The sequence below is a fragment of the Pantherophis guttatus genome, chromosome 1 (genome assembly GCF_059756535.1).
Source record: "Pantherophis guttatus breed Tessera chromosome 1, ASM5975653v1, whole genome shotgun sequence".
NCBI lineage: Eukaryota > Metazoa > Chordata > Lepidosauria > Squamata > Colubridae > Pantherophis > Pantherophis guttatus.
The window spans coordinates 127,626,080-127,645,598 of NC_142063.1; the positions used below are offsets into that span (position 1 = coordinate 127,626,080).

The following is a 19,519-nucleotide window of genomic DNA, read 5'->3' on the forward strand; positions in this document are numbered from 1 at the left end:
AATATTTTTTTATAAAATATAAAACATTTATAATACAATAATAGATAAATAATTTCCCCCCTTTCCCTACTAAAAAGTGCTCTATATCTATATCCACTCTGGAGAGAAAAAAAGATACAAAACACTGGTCATATTTATTTTGATGATAACCTATTAAACTATTGCTGTAATATTCTAGTCCAAATGCTAGGATTTAAGTTGGGCACAAAACCTCCCATAACCTCCCTTCTTCATAAATTGGGGATTATTAAATTCTGGGGAATGAGTACTTTCAAAAACAAACACACAAGCATTTGAATGGGGACAGGTTTATTTCTAAATGTAAGGTCAATTAGTGTTATGCCAAGCAGTGAGTTTGGCTGTCCTCAAAAACCTGATATTGTTCTATTTGATATTTTGAATAGAATGCTATGCCATAATATAATTTTCTTAGAGGTAACTCTAATTTGGAAATTCAGACACTGCACAGGGTTCCACCTTCTTCTTTTCTGATGAAGTGAAGTCAACATACTGTATCAGGAATGATATTTATTAACCTCGTTCTCCGGAAAAGTAGAATAATCAAGGAACACATTTGTTTGGACTAAAAATCAAGACAGATTTTATGCAGTAGCAGGCATGAGGATCTATTTCCTCAAGGATTCAGATACCACAAAAACAATTTAAAAGAAAATGCTGGAAGAAAGACAGACAGAGAACCGCACCATAAACTCTGAAGCAGCTGATTTTTTCACTGAGCACAGAAGGGACACGCTAAATTCTCTGGAATGTAGTATTTATGGATTTATGGAATGCTATTTTAGCAAAAGATGATGGGAATTATAATAGAAAAATAAATAGACAAAGTAAAGGGCAGCAAAGTAATGAGATGTGAGGCAGTTAATAAGCAGAGTTAGGGGATAACAGAAAATAAGATTCCTGACCAACAATGTTGCTAAAAAGAGAATTATTCAGGCTATATTCCATTATTGGATAAAACTTTTTTAAGGTATCAAATGATTGCTTTGGTTAGTATGTTCCACAAATAAATGTTTTTTTAGCTATCTTGGTGGATTTGTGAGCTATATCAGTAATAAAGGGAGTCCTGCTGCTTTCCATGAGTTAAAAGTCATAGCAGCAGTTGTTCTGAGGAACGGTGGGGTGGGGGTTGCCTGGAATCACCAAGTTGGGTAACATCTCTAATGTTTTCTAGGGTCCGTTAGAAGTCCCCCCCCCCAAAAAGGCTTTATATTAGCAATTTTAACACTGAGTTTAAGATAATTTGTTCAGGAAAGACACATACACAAAATTAATAAAGAATTAAATAAGGGGCTGGCACATGTTTGAAAACAACTTGTTTTATATTAAAAAAACTGACCTTTGTAAATAATTTGCAAAAGTTAAGGGTAGCAGGAAAATCCTTGAATGGAACAGAACTGATTTTCAAACAGAAATGGTCAAAAATAATCAAGTATCGCTATTAAAAGTTGCATTTTCTTTCCACACTAATTTTCATTCTAAATTCTAATCCTTGTTGTCCTGTCCATACTTTTGAAGCTATTGCAATACTCACAAAGATGCTTTTTTCAAGAGGCAACTGGACTTTCTGGTTTTTCTTTGAAGATGGTGGATGGTGGGGGAATGGAAGGATTCCAGTCAGAGCTGAAGAAGTTCTTGGGTGAGAAGCGAAACATCTTCAAAAAAACCCCAGAAAGTCCAGTTGCCTCTTGAAAAAAAGCATCTTTGGGACAACCATGACCTGGATGACTGAGAATCTCCATAGACATATTGCAATGCTCTTTTTCAGGAGAATCATTGGAAAAGGGGGAACATAAATCAATAAAGACAACATGCTGATTTTTCCAGAAAACATGAAAGAGAAACTTTCCCTAAAGTATTTGGAGACAGAATCAGTCCTTTCATTTTTGCTAATTCCTTATAACGTCCAGGATTTTATAAAGAAAATAATAATTTCAAGGATGAACTTGAAGACACTCAGAAAATTATTTTGAAAGCAGCAAAAACAAAAAATTAAATTTGGACATAGCACCACTACTGAATATTATCTGTGAGTGAACTTGCAATGATTTCATCAGGCTTTTGCCTAAACATTCCAAGGAATATTTCAAATAACAAACTGAAATGCATTAAAAATTTTATTGGGAAAGTGGGCTAGAAAATGAGGTTTTATGTTTATACAAACTCCAGAAGATGTATCTTGAAGAATATTATTAGCAAGATAGCATAAACATTATTGTCAGCATAAAAATCTTCACTCATACCAAACTGAAGAAAAACATTTAATAACACCTAATGTGAGTACACACAGCCCTTTTTAATCAGTAAATCCACAGATCACCAGTTCATTTTTGTTCATTTTCAGACACAAAATCCACAAAGAGCTTCCAGGCTTTTATAATAGTAGACATTGCACCTTCCCTAATCAAATAAGTCAAATTTAAATGAACTTTAATCAAAACTATCTGAAAATTTGATCAAAGTACTAGATTAATGGCTGTATCTTATATTCTCTGTATAACATATCTGCATTTATTTGGAATAGTAACCTAAAAGTCAGCAACTAGCATGTTGTATATATGACACTCATGACTATGAGCTCATTCTGCTTACTATGGCCCAAAGATACAATAAACATTTTTAAAGGACAAGTCATCATGATGTCAATCCTGTCTCTCCCTAACCTTCTACAGACAGATTTTATCCTTAGTTGCTCTGGTGTGAAAAAAAATGTTTTTCTTTCTCCTTCCAACACAAAACTTGTTATAAGGACAATATAGGACACTAATTACAAGTAAATGGTTAGTCCACTAGTGAGAAACAATGGCAAGAAGGAGATGGGCAGCAGGAAGAAGGCAGGATTGCTTAATTCCTTTCTTGCATCTGCCTTTTGCATCTGAAAAAGATAGTCAAGGAGCGGATTTATAAGCACCTAGAAATACAAGGTTATTCCTAGAAGCCAGCATGGATTTATTAAGAACAGGTCATGGCAAACCAAACTTATTGTCTTTTTTAATAAAGTGATTAACTTATTGGACCAAGGAAATACTGTGGATGTAATATACTTATTAGATTTCAGTAAGACATTTGATAAAGCAGACCAGAGCCTGCTTGGTAAGATAAAATAATGCGGGATAGATGGTACCGCTTCCAGATGGATTTGTAGTTGGCTGACTGACCACACTCAGCGTGTGATCCTCAATGGAACTATATCTATGTGGCGAGAAGTATGCAGTGGGGTTAATCAAGGTTTTGTCCTGGACTTTGCAGACGGAGCTCTAGCCCAGAAATAAGAAGGAATTTCCTGACTGAAAATAATTAATCAATGAAACAGCTTGCCTCCCAGAGTTGTGGGTGTTCCATTGCTGGAGGTTTTCAAGGAAAGATTGGACAATCATTTGTCTGAGATGGTATGAGGACTATAGGGATCACAATAACTGTGAAACTCCTGATTAACAATTTTATGCCAGCACTAAATTCCTCTCCATGCAGTCTTTTCTCAATATTAATTTCGGAATAAAGCTAGATACTTATTCAGTAAATCAGAAGTTTTGTTTTCCTCAGCCAACTCACAAAACTCAAGCAAGCATTTACATTTTCATAAGGGAGAAAAATAACCAGCCTGTAACATAATTGCAAATTGGAAAGAGAAAAAAGACATCACAGAAGTTAATTTGTGTACCCCTGGTTATATTACAGCGGAAAATTTATGTGCAATGGTTCATAATCACATTGGATTGTCCTCCAAAACATATGTATGCCAAAGCTTGTTTGCATCATAACAATCACAGCTAGTCAATGTCTTCATTGAAAGTCACAAGAAACTAACAGGCACCGAAGTTGTTCAGAAAAGCAAGGCTATCCAAGAATTAGTGCTACATGTACAATAATTCTATCAGCAGAAGATAACCAATTTTCATTGATTTTTTTCCTTGCAGTTACAATTCCTTAAGCATCTAAAAAAAATTTTCAGGTAATATATCACATGTTTCTTCATCATACAGCCCCCAACATCCCCTTGACTTCTGAGCACACAAGATTCAAACTGCTAAAATTCAGCCATAAACTATCAAATTACAGGAGCATGATTTACTATTAATCTGTTACTTTGAATTATATATATATATATATATATGTGTGTGTGTGTGTGTGTGTGTGTGTGTGTGTGTGTATGTGTATGTGTATGTGTGTGTATGTATATATATATAGATATAGATAGATAGATAGATAGATAGATAGAGAGAGAGAGAGAGAGAGAGAGAGAGAGAGAGAGAGAGAGAGCAATAGCACTCAGACTTTTATACCGCTTCACAGTGCTTTACAGCCCACTCTAAGCGGTTTACAGAGTCAGCATATTGCCCCCAACCATCTGGGTCCTCATTTTACCAACCTTGGAAGGATGGAAGGCTGAACATATGACCTTCGGATTGGATTTATATAACAACAGCAACAGCAACAACAAAATAAACATTAGTAATCCTCTCTGCTTCTTTAAAAGAATCTCCTTGCACACTGGTACAATGTCATGATATCACTTACACCCTCCTCAAAAAAGAAGAGAAGCTCAAATTCTCAAACGGTTGTCCAGGATTAGGATTACGGTAAAATTAAGATTAAAGGTAGATTTAGGATTAGGGGTGGTTATGAGGCTGCAAGGGGAACCTGTGAAAGTTATTTGCTATAATTGGAAGGTGTCATTCTTTAAATGGAAAGGACCTGTTGGATTGATTACACCTATGGTTTATCTCTCGATGTTTGACAGAATGGAGAGACGTAATGGAAGAAAAGGTTTTCTGACAAAATAAAGGGATGGGATTCATTCATCACAGTATCTGAGCTATATCTGAGTATCTCCAGTATTTTTATCAGGTTTCCAGGTTCAATACAGAGAAGTTGATACTGAGGCAATTTAAGTAGGTACAAAGTATTCTGTGAGATTCTCTCAAACCACCTATTTACATGGTGAAAATGATTACTTTGACATTTGTTGTTCAGCTGTTGGGGTAACAGTTGAACAACCACACAGGAGAAATATAAGGCTTTGAGATCCATGCAGCAGTGCCAGCCAATTTGTGTGTGTGTGTGTGTGTGTGTGTCTGTGTGTGTTACTATAATCAGACTTTTTGGATTGACCATCTCAACTAATTTGGGAACTCCTCAAATCCCCAGTCAGGATTTTTTTAAAGATTTAGTTTCAATATACCTGGAAGAGACCATTTAAATCATAGTTACAGAAAACAACTTCAAAGTACCTATATAATTTCAGGGAAAAAATGAAGAAAAAGCAAAGATACATACTTTCTGTTCCATGCACAGAACCCAGTGAAGTCTTTGGCTTTTTGGTCTTCTTTTCCATTGACTTTAAAGACTCTAAAATTGGAAACAGGTTGTGGAGGGAGGTTAGAATAATTAAGAATCAAATCACCATTTTGAGTTAAAGAGCAATAACTGAAATGGAAAAAGAAGTCTGATTTGTATTTCATTTGATTCTGATTGGGCTAGAAAGCAAATGGAGCTTGTTGGGTGTTGTGATATTTAAACGAAGAGGATTTGGACAGGCTACATTTTGAAGAACAGAATGAAAATAGTTTTCTTTGCTCCCCAGGAAATGTTACGATTAGAACTCTTTAAATCTCTAAATTTTAAACATCCATCTTATTACTGTACTCAAAGCATGCATGCAGGTTATTTGGGTTATGTCCCATGTGGAAGGTTGTTTGCTATGAAAACATAGGAATCTGCTGAAGAGGACTTAAAATGAAGGAGTTAGGAAAAATAAAGTCTATTGAGCTAATGCTGAAAGAACTTATCAAGTTTCAGTTTTGGAGTAGAGCCACATAAGCCGATATCAGGGTTTTATGCTAAAGACTTTAGGAAAAGCAAGACTATTTGCATGAAGATCACTCACACTGTATATGTTCTACTCAAAAAAAGATGTTTGTATCTCTGTATCATTGTAAAAACTTAGTTAACCAGAACCAATAGTGAAACCAACAGAGCTTGTACATATACTATTAGAAGATAAAAGGTGGAGGTAAAGGTTCCCCTCGCACATATGTGCTAGTCATTACTGACTCTAGGGAGCGGTGTTCATCTCTGTTTCAAAGCTGAAGAGCCAGTGCTGTCCAAAGATGTCTCCATGGTCATGTGGCCAGTATGACTAAATGCCAAAGGCGCACGGAACGCTGTTACCTTCCCACCAAAGGTGTTCCCTATTTTTCTACTTGCATTTTTTATGTGCTTTCAAATTGTTAAGTTGGCAGAAGCTGGGACAAGTAACAGGAGCTCACCCCGTTACACGGCACTAGGGATTTGAACCTCTGAACTGCCAACCTTTCGATCGACAAGCTCAACGTCTTAGCCACTGAGCCATCGTGTCCCTATTAGAAGATACATTCAAGCAAAATAATGTCTTCCGTCTTTTGAAATAATCTTACATCTTTGATTGCTCTAAATAGTCACTGGTGTGCTTACCTGTGGCAAATAAAAATCAATTTCAAGCATTCAAAACAAAACAAAGCAAAACAAAACAAAGAACACAACACAATATTCTACTGGATGGAAATGACTAATCTAATATATAGGTCTGGTCAAGCAAGTTACTAACAAGGGCACATGCTACAGTAATTTTGATGAACATGAACTGATCTAGGTTTGGTAAGTGCTGGCTGGAAACACTATGTCTGATACTTGAAATTCTATGGGGAAAAAGATACAATGTAATTTTAAAATTTAGTGCCTCTTTACAAAACAATAGCTGCCTTTATTTCCAGTACAACTTTACAAACAAAATCAGTAACAAAATATTGATATTTTTAGTCTAAATTTAAAACAAAAATGATAATTATTCTGGATATGAGCTACTGTTAACTTCTCAAATTTCTATTTCAAATATTATGGAAGGATTGGATTTGGCAGAATTTAATAGGATAGCAAAAAACTCATTATTAGCGGCACCTCATTATACTGGCTGCAACGGTATCCTATAAATATGAATCTTTACTTCTTTGTATGGTAAGTGGCTACCTAATAATAAAGTAATGAAAACTGAAGAGTGGAGTACTATGGTATTGTTCTAATTTCATTGTGAGTAAAAGTGACTAATGTTCAAAATAAATTTGCATTAAACAACTGCAAGAGCTAATTTGTTCTAATGATGCAACATAACCTTATAAAGACACTGAGGATCTTGCTACGTATCTTGCAAAAGCTAGGCTTTTATCTAATGCCGTTTGCCAAGATTTTAAATTATCTTCAAATGGCTTAAGAGTTACATGTGAACAGAAAGATGAATTGGGGACACTAAAGAAGGAACAATGGGGACAACCAATATATCTGTGACTAATAACAGGATACTGAGAACTGACATTCTATCAATGTCTTTGGAATTTAGTACAGCCTGTTTGGACAGGCTGTTCCCTGTCCAATAGTGAGCAAGATAGGAAGGCCAGGACCTGAAATAAAGCAATTGTGATGAATGGAACAACTGGTTTTTTAAAAAATCAGGAATTCATATCTGCCTTGAGTGTCGTCTGCACAATTTGTTGTAAATTAGTCAGCATTGTCTGTGGAATGTACAGGTAGAGGACCTTGGTGACTACAGTTGTATTGTTCTACACACAGAATGATTTCTGCTGACACAACAATTTTCCCTCACTTACCCCTCAAGGCACTTCCGAAACCTGTAACTGGAAAACTACATGAAATCCCACTATAGGAGCAAAAAATCTACAGATAGTCCTCGTTTAGCGACTGCTTTGTATAATAAGAGTTTGCAGGTATGACCAAGATGAAAGAGTAACTTGACCAATCATCGCATTTACAACCTTCACAGGTCTGTAAAGCAAAGGAAAGTTGAACTAGGGTTTCAACGCAGTCACAATTTCACTTACCAACTGCTTCACTTAAAGACCAAGTTGCTAGTTCCAACTGTGGATGCTAAATGAGGAGCACTTGTACTTGTGTAATGCTTTTCTTCTTTCAATAGTCTAAAACTAAAACATCCAATGATACTGACTGTCAATGAATTCAGAACAGATAAGAGGAAATCTAAAATGTGTAACGGATCTACAGAGTCTAGTGCCATTGGATGTGATAATGGGTTTAAAAACTAATTAGATAACTAATTAATGAAATGCCTATGAGGGACTATTAATTATGATGATGATTATATGGAACAATCAGATTTGAAAAGAATGAATTGCTAAGAACAAATTTGGAGCAGGATTTCATATTGGGATTTACTTAGTTTTACGTTAATTTGTTATATCTTTTACTTTATAAGCAGTGTATGACTTAGCATGATATCTGAATCCGGCCAAATTGTCCTATTTGATACAAACAATATTGTGATGGATCAAGAGTGCAAATATTAATTTTGTAATTGACAGAGTAGCCACCGCCAAACACACTCAGTCTAATAAACCCCAAAAGAGAGGATGAATTCTAGCATTTTGAGCTAGATCAGGTCAGGAAACAGACATCACATGAACTACTGAAACTCTTATTGTTTTAGGTTATAATAAAAGAATCTTGAAAACTGACATAGATTCTCTCTCTTCCCACTTACACTAAAGGGAATCAAAGCAAGACAATCTTAAATGTTTTCCTCCCCCACCTCCTTTTGCTTATCTGGGCTAAGTTGAGGTTTATATGAATTCCTTCTCCAATGTCATCTCCAAACTACTTTATAGAACACAATAATATAAATTGCTCTAAGTAAACAGGGCAAAAGGCAGGATTTAAGTAAAATAAAATTAATATACAGACTAAATAAAAAAGTCTTAGGGATAATCTATGCTGCCACAAAAGTTACATGTTCTTTGATTTAAGCTTGAGTTGGTTTTGCATTAAGAGTGGTGGATGAAAACTAGCTAAGAAACAGGCATGCCCAGAACAACAAAAAAGCACAGGCTCTGTTCATTATTTTCTTGGTTGATAAAATTTCTATCTCAGTTCCAATTCAACAACAAAGCACTAAAACAAGAAACATTTCACTTGTTTGTTCTTCATTTCACCTGTGCTATTAGTTTGTTACTATTAAATCTTATCTTTGGTGCAGTAGCTCATCATTTGGTTAAACTGCTCCAAATATAGCTGTTTCTTTGGTACAGAAACAGTCTTGATAGTTGTATTCCATAATTGTATTAATAATACTGACAGGGTTTTAAAGCAAATTCATATTTGACAAAATTTTGGCAGCACGGAGAGTTTTTAATTGAAGCACAATATGGACACATGATGGTCTGGTTCAATGTCCCATTCAAAAGCCATTAGTATGGAAGGCATATGGACCAGGAAGAAACTAAAAAGAAATGCCCTCCCCTTTTTGCATAGTTTTAGGAATGGGAATCACATAGAAAGGAATTGGAATTTTGACATAAACAGAATTGGAATAGTACCACTTAAGAACAGTTCTGAGTCTTGGGTCAATTTACTTACCTTCCACCAAGACGCTGCAAATGCATTCTGATTTCCCTGCAGTATTCTCAGCTATGCATTTGTACTGGCCGTCATCCTCAGGAAAGGCCTTGTCAATGGTCAGGGAGCACAATGAGCCTAAGGGAAAGCAAGAGACAAGTCCTAGACATGTAATGATCAAAATTAAAATGAACTCTACTCAACGAAGTATTGATAAGACCAAAACCATAATCTAACCATAGCTCCCAACAGAAGAGTGTGCCAAAAGGTTGGTCTTACTTTTGATTCAGTGGTATCTACCGTAAATTGCACGGAAACAGATTTTCAGAAATTAAAGATGGTTCTATGATGAAGACATCAAAATCTTTAATGCCTGCCTTTATCTCTTCTTTTCCAGTGCAAGTTCAAGTCAAACAACTTTGGTTTAAAACTACACATGTTCAGCCAGAACACAGAAAGATATAAACAATTCAAACAATATCCTTTGCTCTGGTTGGAATTATAGCACCCAGAAATTCCAAATAACATGACTGTTGACCATGAAACTATTCCTATAGATTTTGCTTCCTTTTGATTTTGGAAATCAAAATTTACAAATCCTACTGTGTTTTCGCCAGTGTTCATAAACCTAGTAGCCTTCAGATTTGTGGGAGCATCCCTCAACATCAACTATATTCCTAGGGTTGCTAGCAATTATAGGTTAAGAAAATCTGAAGGACCATATGTTTTGCATCCCTACTCTAGAAAAAAGTCATTTGAATAACATGTTATTATGTCAACACTTGGGTAAAAAATAAATCCACCATCACCACTCAATCTAGTTTAGAAATTAATAGAACCAAGTCAATTCTGATTGTTCACTATATTACAAAATACCAATTTCTCTCTCTCTTCAAAAATCAGGACAGAGGATGTTCACTTTAGAATTAAAAATATCTGATGTTCCAGGCTTTAATTATGCACAAGTGTTTTCCTTAAAGTACTTCAAGTAAATGTACAAACAAAAAGCAAAGCTAGCTATGTTTACTAAGGACACAACATTTTCCAAAAAGTCTGTGACCTAGGCAATTGCTTCATTCCCTGGGCTGGGAGACCATATGTCTCTCAATGAAACATTTGGTATTTCCTCCACAAAAGCCCTTTGTTGACCTCCAGAGATGAGATTCTTTTCTCATAGTTCTGAGAAAACTCTGTCTGGTGACTCTAGGCCGGAATTCTGAATTTCTTGGCACCTTACAAAATAAAATCCCAGGAGAACAACAGCATTGCTGCAAAAATTGATCTACCCTTCCCTGATCTGTTTATATAGCTGTCGGCCAACAAATAGTGGGTTATGAAATTTATATGTCCGAAATGAGCACTGCAATGTTTTCAAGCAACAACTTCAATACATTAGGCACGACATGGTCAAAATATTTATAGCTAGAATTATAACAGAACAAGTTTCCCAATGCTGTGGGAAGGATCCAATCTTTCATAGACTTTATAGCATAAGCTATAGGCTCAAACACTCTTTAAGACACTCTTGAGTTTTGGACTTATTTGAAAGTGATGTTTAGTTTAACTGAAATAGTACAAACTTGGCAAAAGATTTCCAGTTCTTGCCAGCTTGATAGTCAGTTGTCCTCAAAACAAATATGCAAAGCATCAAAACAGGGTAGATCTTGTGTTTTACTTTTCTATCCTGGTCAGCAAAACATGTTCCCTCTTCCAGCTGTAATAACTCCTGCTATGTACCTCAAGGAATCTAAAAAAAATTATTGGGATGCTGAAATCTGAAAAACAATTAAGGCTGAGGCATACAATAACCAAAGTTGGGAATTTAAGTTCAGATATCTTTTCATATTATGCATTCCTGTTGAAGTATGGTACCTTATTTTAGCACCTACTTATGGCAAGTATCTGATGCAGTTATATACCAGTTTTACAATACAATACCCATTTTGTATTCTGCAAAAACACATTAATGCATTAAGGCCCCCACGGTATACTGTTCCATGAATTAATAAAGAACAATATTTTTCACAAGTAAGGTTCTAGCTCTCGACCTTAAATATTTAAAGTTTTTAAAAGTCAAATGTTCCTTCTGCCATTTCTTTCTTGGCTTTTAATGGTGTTTGCAGTGGATAAAGCATCAGAGTTCTACTTGTTACAAAAGACTGGGTAAGATGATAAAACTAAGGAAAAAAGAGCAGCAAATGAGCAACCTCATTTTGCACATTATTGATGCACTGAGAGACAGTTCCCTATTCTCCAAATTATAATTTGATAATCTTTGTAGAAGGTGTAGCTTATACTTGTTCTGCATACTGATTTCTGCTATAACATTGGAATCAGCTGAGATATCTCTTTTTCCACAAGGACTATTCCCAGATCTACTCGTTCACAGATTATGGGGAGGATCTTGAAAGAAACTCTTATGCTTTTTTTTTTTTTTGTTAATTCTAAAATTAGCAAAATTCAGATGAAGGGCAGAAACATCTGTTCAGTAAAGCTAGAAACATCAAAGAATTTAGAAAATTATGGTCCCAGCTGGTCAGGAACCAGAGCTACCCAAACTCCCACTAAGAAAGCATCTGGCAATGCAAGCAAGATCCTGAGAATTAGCAATTCATCATTACATGTGACATCCAGTGTTTCTAAAATAATTCTGAGTTTCCAAATGTGTAAAAAAAAAATCTTACTATTAGGATTCATTTTCTAGGGTATATGCTAGGGTAAAATTGATGCAGAAATGCAGAACAAAATTCTACATGCTATTTTTAAAGCTACTGGCCATCTCTTGTATATGGTTTTGAGAAAATGGGTGTACAGAATATATAAACATACAGAATACAAAGTTCACCCATAGAACTTTTGTGTGGTTCTGTTAGAGGCTATCAGTATTGGAAATACAAGTATTGTACTGGAACATATACATACTGGGCAGTAGTAGGTTTCAAATCTGCATGCGCAGAGTGTTTTTGATAACATCTGGGTGGGTGGGTGGAGCCTCCTGCCACTGCCACTACCAGTTCACCTGCGCATGTGCAGAAGAAGCTTCTGCACATGCGCAGAAGCGTTTTAGTGACGTCAGGGTCGGTGGGCAGAGCCTCCCACCAGTTTTACTACCAGTTCTATAGAACCGGTGCGAACCGGGGGCAACCCACTACTGCAACCCCCCACTGATACTGGGATTATTTTCCCTCCTCAAAAAAGCAAGGCAATGCAGGAATATTCCCAGATCATTTTTGAATAAGAAACATCTCTCAGATAATCTTTAAATTTACCAAATGGTATGAATAATTTATTTTTATTTCTTTAAAAGATTTGTAAGGCTTAAAACACAACTTTGTTTTAACACAACACATCTTAAAACACAACTTTGGGTTGCTCATGACAATAAAAATCCCAAGCTATAAAAATCATAATACACAAATAAAACCATAATATACAGCCAAAGCCTTAGTCATTCCCTTGAGATGCCCCAACAGCCAATCCAAAACACTCTCTCTGTATCCCTGCCTTTTTCCTGGGTAAAAAACTAAGCCTTGATGAGCTTCTGGAAAATTAGGAGGGGAAGGCCTGCCAGTTCACCAGGGGGAGGATATTCCATATGGTAGAGGCAACCACACACAAAAAGGCACACTTCTGAGGTCCCTCTCAATGGGAGCATTTCAGGAAAGGGACTGAGGTATGCCTACTAGCCTATCAATCTGCTAGAATGGGCAGACACTCTCAGAAAAGTTGAATAATCATGGCAGAATAGAAAATATAATTCTAATTCATTTCCCCCAGCAATCATTCTGCAGTTACTGATTGCTAAAACAATTATGTATAGAAGAAATCTGGTTAAGGAAAGACTGGCATATGAAAATTGATAGCAGAACCTTTGACTTATAATTTTTCTTGAAGAAATTAGCATTATTATTGGAATTAGATCGAATAATGTGGATAAGTAGTATGGGCCCTGCTATAAATTGAATATCTTACTTAGTTAATGGAATATCTTTTTTTTATAGATGAAGATTAGCTCTCTTTTACAATCCATTTTAGGTTTCTGAATTAATTGGCAAAGCAGAATCCATGGCATTTCCATAAAACTTCCCCTAAACAGGGGAAATGGATAGGGCTACTTCATATTTTGTAGCCTATATTCCAGAAATACTGTAATTTACTCAACATGTAAATTCTCCCAACTAAAAATTAAATTAACAAGCCCAAACCAAAGGAATACAATAGCATTTATTTTTTTAACCTTCTCTATTCTATTTGTCACTCCAATCTGAAAACCCTGAGGGCAGTGGTGAAATCCAATTTTTTTTACTACCAGTTCTGTAGATGTGGCTTGGTGGGCATGGCTTGGTGGGCATGGCAGGATACTGCAAAATCTCCATTCCCACCCCACTCTGGGGCCAGCCAAAGGTGGTATTTGCCGGTTCTCCGAACTACTCAAAATTTCCGCTACCAGTTCTCTGAACTGCTCAAAATTTCCGCCACCGGTTCTCCAGAACCTGTCAGAACCTGCTGGATTTCACCCCTGCCTGAGGGTCTTATGTAATCTTGAATACAGGAGTAAGTTTAAAAATAGTAATAATAACTAGGAACAAAAAATGACTAATACCTGTAACTACTTCCTACACTTCAGGTATTTTTTTCCCAAATGCCCTCCAGAAGAGCTGTATTTTTCAGTTATTTGACAACTTAATAAAGAGACAATTTGAATATTGCAGGGAGATTATTCCAGATGAGTCGGGGAGACCTTTGAGAAAGCTCAACAGTGAGGATGGCATTCCTCAAATGGCAGATCTCACTAGACAAGAACATTCCACTTAGAGGAGGCAGCCTCAGAAGTACCCATGCCTTAAGGGCTGTAAAGAACATTGTCAGATCCTTAAATTGAACCCAGAAGCTACCTGGCAGTCAATGCACACCAATAACAATATGACTTTTGCACACTGGACTAGTTGCAGTTTCTGAATGGTCGTCAAGATCATCTCCATGCTGTATAAATTGCAATAATCCAGAGATGAGCATGAGTAACTATCAGGCAAAATTTCCTGTTACATAAATAGCTGCAACTGGCCATGTAATTGTGCAAAAAGCTTTTGGACAAAGCCTCCAACAGGAAGTATGAGTCCAAGAGATCGCAAGTCAACTCTTTCTAGGGGAGCATAACCCTATGCAGAACAAAACTGAGGCTATAACCAGAATCCATTAGCTTCAAATCCACAGGCAATCCACCTTACTTGGATTGAGCCAAAGTCTATTTCCCCCATCTGGACCTTAGCAGCTTTCAGGCACCAAGACTTTCACTGTACCTCCGCTAGGATATGAAACAACATTGGTGATATCTCATCCAAAGACCTTTTTCAGTGGCTTTGTGTATGTTAAACTGAAGGAGGAGAAGGGCCATGCATTGCAGGACCCATAACAAAGTACCAAAGGGTTTAATCTTCCCCCTCCGGAAACACTAGAAGCTTCTGCAACACAGCACTGTTTTTAACCCCTTGCAATTGTCTCTCAGAAGGCTACCATGGTTGATGATAATGAACGTGACTGATAAGAATAGAATAAGTTGATGGAAGAACTGGGCAGACAACTGTAGTCATGGCTACAGTACTGAAAAGTAGGCATCTCTTTGAATATTAGTCATTGAGAAGAAGTATTAGTTAGATAGATTTAACTCATTTTGTGACATCTAAACTTGTTCCTTTTTCTCTCCTTCCCTACTCAAGTTATGTCTTCCTTAGTCTTCATCTCTATCTAGTTCTGCTCCTCCACTTACTATTTAGATCTTCTGTTACTTTAAGGTGCCTTCCCCCCCCCCTTCCAAGAGGCAACTGGTCTAAAAAAAAGCACCTTTGGGACAACCATGACCTGGATCTGAGAATCTCCATAGGCACTTGTTAATTTAACTCATTTCTACCATGCTTTCTACTGCTGGAAGATAGAAGGGGAACTCTATGTGTGTGTATGAGAGAGAGGTTTGTTATGTGAGATAGAAAGGCTGCCAAACACGATGGTAGAATCACATAACCATACAGGATACTATATTTACAGATAATTTTAATTAATTACTATTAACATCATCTATCCATACCTACTCTTAAGAGTACAAGCACAGTAAGAAAATTACTATCTGATGTTTTACCAATCTTGTTTTCCAATCTCCCTCGTTTTTAAACAATTTTAATATTTTAATATTTTTAATACTCAAAGTTTAAAGTTGTTTTAAATTGATTGGGGTTTTAATCTGTCTGGGCCAAACTATTTAATTCGATTTTATTTCTGCTTTTTAAATTTTGTATGTATGTATTTTATTGTTGGCTGTTCACTGTCCTGAGTCCTTCGGGAGTAGGGCGGTATACAAATCAAATAAAAGTAAAGTAAAGTAAAAGTAAAGTTTTAAACAATAGGACTGTCTAATCAAACTGTATGTAAAATTGGACTAATTACAGCCCTGGAAAGCAATAAGATTAAAAATGAAAGCTAGTGTGTGATAATGTTACAACAAACAGTAGGCCTGAAGCTTAATTCTCATTATTCTCTTTCTGCTATGGATAACACATTGGCAACTCAAAAAGAGCTTTGTAGAAATTAATTCCATTAAGGTAAGTTAGCTCCAAATAGCATTAATTCTATCCTCTCCCTACTGTACCAGACTTTTCAACAGTTGAGGTCAACATTCAATAAAAAAGTTTATCGAGCGTTGCTACAGACAGATTGAAAGAATAGTTATATAACTTTGAGTCTATAGGAAATCCTCAACATATGACTGGTTGTTTTATATTTGGAGTTATGATGGCCTCAAAGAAGGTACTTTACAGCCCATAAAGCACTTCTGTCCATCATAAAATGTTTTGTCCCAACCCTGCAGTCATGTGATCGCATTTTGGGCACTTGGAAACTGGCTTGTGCTCTTTTTTGCTGATTTCTGGCTGAACAAAACAAAACAAAAACACCCATTCTGAAAAACGTTTTTGCTTAATGACCATTCGCTTAACAATTGCAGCAAAAATGTTGAAAAAAAATGAATCTGATTATGTGGGTGCCTTGACTTGCGACTGCAATGACTTACGATTGGATTTCTAGTCCCAATTGTGGACTAGACTACCACAGGACTACCTGTACTTTTTTCCTTCTCCTATACCAAATTTAAGTGGTGGGATGGAAATAATGGATTTTGGTTTATTTGCATTACTGTACCAGATTCAAATTCTGACAACTCTGTATAGGAACTGGGAAGCAGTCCTATCCTGGAGAGCCACTGTTAATCAGTAGAGAGCTGGCTGGATCAATGCTCAGAATCAGAAATTTCCTACCAATATGTAGTTCATGAAATTACCATCCATTCCTCCCTCACCATTTCATTCCATTTTCCTTATATTTTTAGATCATTAGCTTAAGTACAGGGTTATCTGATTATTGATTTTTATAAGCTGCCTTGTTTTTGGCTAAAGAATTGGGTAAAAATTGTAGAATTATGTGTTTACCCCTCTGCATTTACTCAGCATTCCTCATTCTATGAGTGATTTTTTTTTATTATTATTTATTTATATGCCGCCCTTCTCAGGAGACTCAGGGCGGCTTACAAGGCATTAAGCAATAGCCTTCATACTTTTGTATATTTTATACAAAGTCAGCTTATTGCCCCCACAACCGGGTCCTCATTTTACCTACCTTAGAAAGGATGAAAGGCTGAGTCAACCTTGAGCCTGGTGAGAATTGAACTCGTCGTAATTGCAGGCAGCTGGAAGCTAAATACTACCTTTTAACAGTAGCATTAGTCTGCTGCGCCACTCAGGCTCCTTAAATGTCTTAAAGTTACTGAATTATATTCTTGCTTTGGGCACAGTATTTATTTAAACTACAAAGGTCATCTAAGTAGAAACTAATAGTTTTTGTACTCTGATCTGTAAGAGCAAAAACTAGAGTAGCAGAGCCAAATAAATAACTTTGAGATAAGAAAAAAAAATAGAGAACGAGGAAATAAATTGAGGGATTAATATAGTTATTAAAACGAACTCAGTTATAGCCTTTTAAGTATCCACATATGCATATGATAAGTAAATAGATAAAACCAGTGAAAGAATTATGACTTCCTAGCTTGGCCAAATAAATATTATACTGCTTTTTTCTAGTGTAGCTATTGCATGAAGTGAATCCCAATTCAACCTAAGCAAATTTATGGTTTCTAAGAATAACATAGCTCAAACAGTAGACAATGGTGTTACATAGACTGCATCAAATATACAAAATTATGACAACTGCTGCATACTTAAAAACAAGAGGAATGGCTCTAAATTGAATTAGCATTCAAGAAATAATTGATCTGGATCCCATTTACTCTCCCTACACTATAAATTCAAAATATTCAAAAGTTCCCTTTCATTAAGGAATTTATTAAGTTGAGGGATTAATATAGTGATGATAATAATATAGAGAGAAAAATAAATCAGGATCTCTTTCTTTAGAGATATGTACTGATATTTTATTGAAATCAAATTAGCAAAAGAGAAATTCTTCAGAAATTTGAGCAGGAGAATTTTCTTAGTTTATAATGTTAGGAAACAATGTTTTAATGAAAAAAATTAAAATTGCTATTAATAGTAATTGATCAGCTGAAAGTTTAAGAGTTTGAGATTATATCTTTCATTGGGTACATTCTCTGTTCTTCATAGGAATTAAAATTAATGTTAAATGTAAAATTAATTGATTATTTAAAGTACATATGTAAGAACAGGTAAAGGATACATGTAAAAATCTAATTATAGAAAATTAATCTAGTCACTATTTTAAGTGTTTATTTATTTTTAAAGAATGTCAAGCTTTTAGGACTAGCAAATCAGGATTTTTAAAACCAAGCTGTTGTAAACCAGTATGGAAATTCAAGTTAGACAAATCTGTTCACAGTATATTTTTATGTATGTCATAAACAATGCCTCTAAAAGGAAGGGCACAACAACACAGAGGAAACAGCAATCATTAACATTTATTTATTTCCATATCAGTTTTCAGGAATGGCAGTATGTCAAATCCCACTGCCATCAGGTGCAATTCACTGACTGTCTAGTCTAGGCAATAGATTGGCTTTCAATCATTGAAGCCTTCAAACACTGCAATCAGTTGCAAACCAGGAGAAAATTTACTCCACCCTGTTTGACTGGACTCTCCTGAGTTCTGCTGTATCTGCATTTTAATTTTAGAAAGATTGGGAGTTTAAGACACTGGGATCCATGATTTCTGTCACCTTCTCTGCAGCGGTTTTTGTAATATATTCAAAAATTCCTTGAAAAATAGCCAAGAAATATCATAGCCAACAGCTTGGTAATTTGGTGCACACAGTGAATGAAGCAGTATAGGTACAGAGCTGCCTAAAGAAAGACCAAGGCCTAGTCCTCCCTAAATCTTTGGTCTCACTTATATGACAGAATAACCCAAGGGAGGGCCAATAGTTGTTAAAGGCACCAAGATAGAAAGCAGGAGACTATGAATTCTAGTCCTCTTCTATTGCTAGAAATCAAGATTGACTTGAAGACAACTTTGGGAGCACAAAAATAAGAGAGCCAAGGACAATGTCAGAAATGTAATTAGGCTCATTTCTAATATCTACAAGGAAAATTTTTTTTATAAAGCAGCATTCCATCCTATGATACACAACACTGCAGTCTGAAGTAGCAAATCCTAAATTTCACATTTATGTGAAAACTAGGTCAACTGAATACACAGATTTATTAAAATAAAAATAAAATAAAATATGACTACAGTTAAGAACTCCATTAACATCACAATTCTCCCGAATAACTATTGAATTTTATGGGGAATTGATATTTTTAGAGATTTGTTATCATCAAACTATGCATAGATGGATGAGAACTACCTTACTGCTATATGCCCCTTTAGATAGAATCTCTGCCTCTGCCTCCTGTTAACTTACAGAAACAGGTACAAGTATAGTAATGAGAAAATTGTTTGCTGTTATATCAATAACTGCTTTCTTTACATCAAACCCCATATCTAATTCATACCCTGCTCTAGCCCATGGCTTATTTAATCGTGAAATGTTGAAGTCAACATGGTGGTCTAAGTTGTCTTGAAGATTCATACCCTCTAAAGGCCC

At 35.8% G+C, this 19,519-nt stretch overlaps 1 protein-coding gene across 11 annotated transcripts in view; it reads right to left on the reverse strand.

Moving 5' to 3' along the window:
- The window catches only part of MYLK (myosin light chain kinase), a 196,261-nt gene that overhangs the window by 57,357 nt on the left and 119,385 nt on the right, over window positions 1–19,519 (reverse strand). For all 11 annotated transcript variants that reach the window (XM_034422935.3, XM_034422911.3, XM_034422923.3 and 8 more), the window contains 2 exons: window positions 9,439–9,555; window positions 5,296–5,367 (listed from right to left, as the gene is read on the reverse strand). In XM_034422935.3, the coding sequence (XP_034278826.2) occupies window positions 5,296–5,367; window positions 9,439–9,555 (189 nt within the window). The remainder of the gene's footprint in view (window positions 1–5,295; window positions 5,368–9,438; window positions 9,556–19,519) is intronic.